Consider the following 7,140-nt stretch of genomic DNA (forward strand, 5'->3'; position numbering starts at 1 on the left):
AATTGTTGGGTCTTTGTAAATTATAGAGTGTGGTCTAGGCCTGCTCTATCTGTAAAATGCCTTGAGATAACTCTTGTTATGATTTGATACTATAAATAAAATTGAAATGAATTGAATTCTGGTACAATCTCTAAATACAATTATGAATCTGAAAATGAGCATAATATGAGGTCTTTAAATTTAAATGAATGGTACCTAAAGAAGAAAAAAAACACAATTTCTCACTGCAAATATAGAACCACAGACTATATTAATGACACTCTGTGTATCAAAGACGATTAATCCATCGCTGTTCTCATTTCCTGCAAAAACAAACAACATAATGAGTCTGTGTTCTTCGAAGCATCCATAATAATCCGAGAAAAAACATAAAATATAGACCAGAATGAATGAAGTGTTGTAGGAGGAAGTGGGTTTACCTGGGCAGTGTGTCACTGTAAGGATCACTATGAAAACAGGAGAAGAAATCTATGTTAACAATGAATTAGTCTCCTCTGGTAATTCATTTACATACAGAACAGAAGCAGGATGCTGGTTATGACAATAATACTAGATCTGTGAATACATGTAAAGAATCAGTGGCTGGGGTCCTTACTGCTGGGCCATTATGAGGGGGATGGTGGGGCTGTCAGACTGCAGCGGAGGAGCCCGGTCTCCGGTCCGGCTGTTGAACATGGGCAGCGTGGACAGAGGTGGAGGAGCGCCACGCTCTGCAGCCATGTTCCTCAGCTCATCGCTGTTCCCGTGAATGGTGTGGTGGTGGTACAGCTGAATTCTGCAGCAAACAGAACATCACATACAGTATGGTACGTTGTGTTTTTCTACAGCCTTTCTGTGAGTTTATATGATTTATTGTTCTATGTTAGTTCAGAGAGAGACGCAAACACATTCAGATTGTCTGAAAGTGGTTAGATGAGAGAAAACTACACAGGTGGGGAATGATATGTTTGGTTTCATAACTAATGTTGTAATGCAGTGGCGGAAGTTCTTAGATCTTTTAGTTAAGTAAAAGTACTAATACCACACTTTAAAAGATGTTGCAAGTGAGTCCTGCATTCAAAAGCTTAAATAAATGAAAGTATGCAAGCATTATTAGCTAGATTTACTAAAAGTATGAAAAGTTAAAGTACTGATAGTGCAAAAAAGTTTTTTCCTTTTATATCTGATGTTTCTGGATTAATATGACTGCTGCATTAATGTTTATGTTGCATTTTACTGCTGTAGATGTTTAAGGTTGTGCTAATTTCAACTCCTTTATATACTGTTGTTCAGATGCACCAATCAGGGCCGGGGGGGGGGGGGTCTAACTGTGTGTCAATCACTCCTCATGCACACGCATTCATTCTCCCTTGTGGGGGGAGGGGCTTAGGAGACCATTTTGGGCTTTAGCGGAAAGGGGGGAGGGACTGAGAAGTTGTTTTTTGGCTAAATACTGGATCTTCACAAGCCTACCTACAGCACCTTTAAGAAGGAGGAGAATTTTCTCAACACATAAAGTAACTCTTCCTACAGCTTCTCACAAACATTCAACATCAAAATCACCACATTTGGAGATGCGTGGTTTTTACTGGACAGGAAGTGGATTAAAAACTGTAATCCGGAAAGTAACTAAAGCTGTCAGACAAATGTAGTGGAGTAAAAAGTACAACATTTTCCCCTGAGATGTAGTGGAGTAGAAGTATAAAGTATAAAAGCATAAAATGGAAAGTACTCTAGTGTAGCACAAGTACCTCAAAATTGCACTTAAGTACAGTACTTGAGAAAATGTACTTGCAACATTCCACCACTGATTAATGCAAAAATGCAGATAACAGCATCATTCAGAGAACAGTGAACAACTCAATGTACTTACTGGTTTGTTTTTGCATTCCTTTTCATACTATAAAAAAAAAGAAGAAAAAAAGTGTCACCGCTTTGAGTATTTGCTTTAAGGGTCAATTCACCCACATAACAGAAATGTGCATATTCCTTCTCCTGCCCCTAGTGGAATCCATTGCATGGCTACATGAATGCCCACAAGGGGTAAGTGGGGAAAAATGTGTTTGTAATTTGGTCAACTGACTCTTTGTCACAACAAAAACATTTTTTTCCAGTAGAATCAAGACAGATGCTTACACTCCCTCTCGTCTGCCAAACATGATGTAGGCCAGCAGGAGACACAGGACGATGGCGAGGATCAGGGGCACGATCACTGTCACGATGTAGTCCGGGAAGAAGTCTCTGCTCGGGGGAGACTCGGGAGGGTCGAAGTCACCTCCATCCTCCAGAACCCCCGAACCCATCGTGGGAGCAGGTGGAGCCGGCTCCTGCTTTGTGAGATCAATCTGCACGGAAAAAGAAGAGAAACGACAAAGTGATTCTTGTGTTTACAGTAACCGTGAAACAGATTAGCCACAGACGACAGGATTGTTGTAATTAATCATAAACCACTCTGATTATCGATTAATCGTTTAGGCGACCCGGTGGATGTCATTATGTCAATATGGACATGCTGTACATCGTTTGATTGGTAAAATTATCTGCAATTCAATCAGCGCTAAGTCCCGCCTCCCAGAGCCAGCAGGCACATACATGTGATTTATGAGAAAAAAATATGTTCAACAGTGTTTGAATGAATGTAAAAAGGTTTTGTAAGTCATTTTTTGAGTCTTTTTTTCTAATAGCATAGAAGTCAGTAAAAGCATTTAGCAAATTTGGTCACTTGGAGAGGTTTTGGCACACCAGTGACACCTGTAATACCGAATACCGAAAACTCCCTAGCTCCCATTAGGTTAGGACTAGAGTTCTGAAACTTTATAGAGGTCCTGTTGACATCTTGTAGCAGGCATGTGTTGTGTTGTGCATAGTGTGGCACAAAGTGTGTTTTAGTTATTTTTTTCAAACTAGACGAAAATCAAGCAGAAGAGGTGGATTTGAACAGGTTAAGTCATTTTTTAAGTAAAAATGTCAAACATTTGATGGTTTACCGATTCTCAAATATGAGAATTTGCTGCTTTTCTCAGTCTTACGTGATAGTGAATTGAATATTTTTGGGTTTTGGATTGTTGGTTGGACAAAACAAGACTTTTAATTATGTCAACTTCTGCTCTAAGATATTACAGTTTTCACTGTTGTCTGATATTTTATAGACCAAACGATTAATCAATAATAACAAATAACCATTAGTTGCAGCCCTAAGTGGAGTTCAGGGCCCCTCCAATTGTTCACAAGATAAATGTGATTGGTTAATTAACAGGATAAAAAAAAAACTGTTCTGCAGCAAAGAATTGTACTGGTACTTCTTCAGACTTGCCTCTATTATTGGCCTTTTTCCTGAAAATATTATTTATTGATTTTAAACATTTAACTAGAGTCATAAGTAGACATTGCCTCATGTATCTGCTTAAAAAATTTATTCAATTTACAGTTATATAAAACAGACAATCAAAATGACAAATTATCATCTTAAACGATGAATCAATGATTAAAATAGATGAAAGATAAGAATGACCATTCCTTCTTTGACGGGCTCATTTGATGGATTTTTAGGGGCCAGAAGATGTTAAAGTATCTAGTATTTCACAAAAAAAGAGAGAGAAATTGTAAATTTCCTGATCATTTTGTGACCGCCCTGAAAGATCAGGAATAAATCATTGTTTCAGCGCATTAGTCCCAGTAGCATTAATCCCAAAAACTCTTGACATTTCAAAATAATGACTTTTGCATTTTAGTCTTACATTTAAGTCACTAAACAAGCACTGCTTTGCTCATTTAGATTTATTATATCATTTCATTTCATAAAGAAAAAAAGACACATATGTGAATATACAGTATGTGTCTTTTTCAGGCCTCACCAGCTCCGTCTTGCACCAGGTGATACAGTTGCTGGGAATGTTGCAGAAGTTACAGCCTCCGGGGACTTTGACTTTGGCCCCTGTTGCGCACTGCTTTTGATGCTCTGCTGTCATCACCCTCAAGAGACAATCTGAGAAATACTGCTCCGACCCCACCTTCACATACACACTGACACAAATCAGACTTTCATAAACACGCAGTTATTCCAAAGCTCAAACGTACAGTATCTTAAATCTCTTTGTTTACCCTTCAAAGTGTCCTGCAAGAGGGAGGGGAACTCTGCCGCCACGGTCGAGGGCGTTGGTAATATTGACAATTTCCAAAGCCTCTGTGTCCCACAGCTTCTGTAAATCCTGCTTTATCTCATCCTGAACAGAAGAGGGCAGCACCTTCTCAATCTCCCTCAGCTTGATGAAGAACTCTGCTTGATAGGGCAGCATCTTCTCTGTGAGTTGCAGCAGCAATGTACGACATGTTAACATTATTGCACTCCCTAATTTAACTGTATATGCATTTGTGATATCATTTAAATCAATCATACCCGCAGTGGCTTTGATTACGAGTATGTGTCTGGCTGCTTCGTAGCTCCGTTTGTTGATTGCGTAGATCTATCAGAAAAAGAATGAGTTCATTACCATCATAGTTAATCAGATTTCATATTATTTCACTGTCTATTTGTGATGTTTAAGAGATATTTTACTTCTGCTGAAGTCTGAGTCTTTTACTTCTTATCACTTTGCCTTGTCTTGCATGCGAGGTGTCATTCAATGCTTGCTGGATAAGCACACTCAACTCCAACAAGCATTGGATTCGATATGTGGACTGTGTCTTGTGCAATAACTACATTGATTTCAGTGCAAAATTACAATGTATTTATTTATCTTATTATTTTAGAACCTGTGTTGTCAGCTGGGGACGTTTGTTCTCCTGTGTCAGGAGTAGCACTCCTAGATTTACATCTTCAGGCCTTTTATTTAGAAATTCTAAAAAGTTATCATTTCTCTACAGTTCCCATAATGCCTTAACCCTCTTGAGTCCGTCTATTCATCGGTGAATGCTAAGCTTGTTTTATTTACAGTAACATAACTTAATTTATATATCATGTGGAGACAAGCTGAGAAAACCTGATGGTGTGGAGCTAAACAAAAACAAAAAAAATATATGTATAGACAGCAAAAATGATCTAAATCAACCTGAACTCCAGAGGGTAAACCTTAGAACTGCAGTTTGTCATTATAAGGAGTGTTTTGAAACAGATGCAAAGCTGGTGGTTCCATCCAAAATCCCAAAACATCATTTTCAGCTATAAAACATTGGGTTTGATTGCGATAAAAGTGCCACTTCAGAAATGTGTTATCTCTTCTTCTTCAAAGACATGTTTCTTCCTGAACTGTTTATGTTGGTTCAAAATTAGCAGATGTAGAGAAAACCCCAAAGCTTTTGTCTCTGAGGGCCTGACAGCAGCCTGACATTTACCATCAGTGTGTCAGACAGCTGCATCATTTTCAGATTTGTCTCCAGTGGCTCTTTGGCACATTACCCACAGCAACAGTAAAATGTAAGAACTAAACAGCAAAATAGGACTCATGTTCAGCATACTGACAGTGTTTCATGATCACTTCATACCTCAATTATACTTTTTCCTGGAGATGTTGGCGTGCCGTACAGGAAGCCATTATCATAGGGGTGCCTTTGGGTGAAGCGAAGCCACTCTGGGAGGTCTGGGAAATTCTGCCTGTTGCACTTAAAAACCATGGGGTCATCGTACAAGCGCCCAGCTTGATGACATAGCAAGAAGAGGAGTAGAGGGTTAAACACATTCGATGTCTAGATATATATCTTGTAATTTTGTTTAATAATTACCAAAATTAACACGATTCTTACCGTAAAGTTTTGACAAAGGTTCAAAGTCATTCTGGAACGTCTCTCTCAGCAGCTCATATGTAAATAACTTCCCCACAGGAATGGTAACTTTGATCTCTGCATTGGCCCCAAACAAACTGACAGCACAAACTGTGTAGAAGTGAAGCAAAATAAACACCAAAGGATTTATCTGAATTGTCAACAACAAAACCCTAAATTTGACATTAAAACATGACAACACATAACCCCTGTAGAAGTAAAAAGTCCTCCAGTCCCTGACAGCTGCAATCAGGACCAAATGTTTATACTAAATAACAACATGCCTAAAACTAAAAACAAGCTTTCCAGAGTTTCTATAAGACATAAAGGGAAATTATTTCAGGAATAAACTTGCCTGTTAAAAAGAAGACCCAGCTCCTGTAGCCTGCCATCTTGTTTTGGCCTGTGATTGACAGAGCCAAGCGGAGAGGGGCTTGGTCGCAGCGAAAGACATGTCAGAGCTATTTTTGCCTCGCTCACCTCATAACATCCGGACGGGTGTCTGTGAATGTGATAGTGTGGGGTAAATAAAGAACTGTATTATTCCATCTAGTGATATTAAATCATATACTTAGTTACTTTTAGGCATCATTTTACCATGCAAAAAGCAACTACGTATATTTAAGTACTTAAGTTTAATTTTAAGGTATTTTACTTGAGTATTTCCATTTCCTGCAACTTTATACTTCTACTCTGCTACATTTCAGAGGGAACTATTGTATTTTTTACTCCACTAAATGTATCTGATGACTTAAGTTACTAATTTGTAGATAAAAATTTGACATACAAAACATGCAAACAAAAGAAATATTATGCATTGCTCTATAGGTTAAGCCACCCAACAGTATATAGCACAGTTAAAAAGTAGATCAGCTACAGCATTACACTGCTGTTTAAATGTAATGCATGAAAACAATTGCAATCTAATATAGTATAATATACTTAATGCAGGTTTCTGGTTGTTTTAAACTTTTTTGTGACAAATAAAAAAGTGATAACTAACTTTTTTAGTCTCACATATTCCATGTTCCTTTTCATTTTAAACAAGAATATTCAAAAATATCCTGAATTAAATACCTATATTCAAGGACAAATAAAATAAGACCAACTATTGATCCCATACAGTCAAATTGAAGTGTCCTGCAGCAAATGCAAGTATAAGAACAGATGCAAGCTTACATTTATTTATTTGTTTTTTCAATTTGATCTTCTATGTGATATTATCCTTTAGAAAACAAATCCTATTTACATGTATTTTTCTGTATTTCTTTTATATCTTGTAATCTAATACATACACTATAGAAGATAGTTACTACAAAGTGTATTCAAGCACAAAAAAATCCCAAATAAGTGACAAAATTATCAAGTTGCAAGGTTGCAATGATTGAACACTTGAGGGAATGG

General features: G+C 37.5%; 1 protein-coding gene across 1 annotated transcript; it reads right to left on the reverse strand.

The window, feature by feature from the left end:
• Positions 1 to 231: 231 nt before the first annotated feature.
• sgca (sarcoglycan, alpha) lies at positions 232 to 6,399 on the reverse strand. The gene is made up of 11 exons (XM_039788207.1): positions 6,092 to 6,399; positions 5,719 to 5,847; positions 5,461 to 5,612; positions 4,376 to 4,442; positions 4,081 to 4,279; positions 3,834 to 4,002; positions 2,116 to 2,324; positions 1,853 to 1,879; positions 596 to 775; positions 420 to 446; positions 232 to 302 (listed from the first exon to the last, which is right to left on the reverse strand). Exons 1-11 carry the CDS (start codon positions 6,126 to 6,128, stop codon positions 296 to 298), a joined length of 1,203 nt encoding a protein of 400 aa, XP_039644141.1. The 5' UTR covers positions 6,129 to 6,399; the 3' UTR covers positions 232 to 295.
• Between the last annotated feature and the right edge of the window lie 741 nt (positions 6,400 to 7,140).

The sequence above is a fragment of the Perca fluviatilis genome, chromosome 21 (genome assembly GCF_010015445.1).
Source record: "Perca fluviatilis chromosome 21, GENO_Pfluv_1.0, whole genome shotgun sequence".
In the NCBI taxonomy this organism is placed as follows: Eukaryota; Metazoa; Chordata; class Actinopteri; order Perciformes; family Percidae; genus Perca; species Perca fluviatilis.

Coding starts and splice junctions, on each gene's coding strand:
- sgca (XM_039788207.1), bottom strand. CDS start 6,128: ATGGCAGGCTACAGGAGCTGGGTCTTCTTTTTAACAG. Junction 2,325..3,833: donor CCTGGTGCAAGACGGAGCTG/GTGAGGCCTGAA, acceptor TTTTCCGTGCAG/ATTGATCTCACAAAGCAGGA. Junction 776..1,852: donor AGGAATGCAAAAACAAACCA/GTAAGTACATTG, acceptor TGTTTGCTGCAG/AATTCAGCTGTACCACCACC.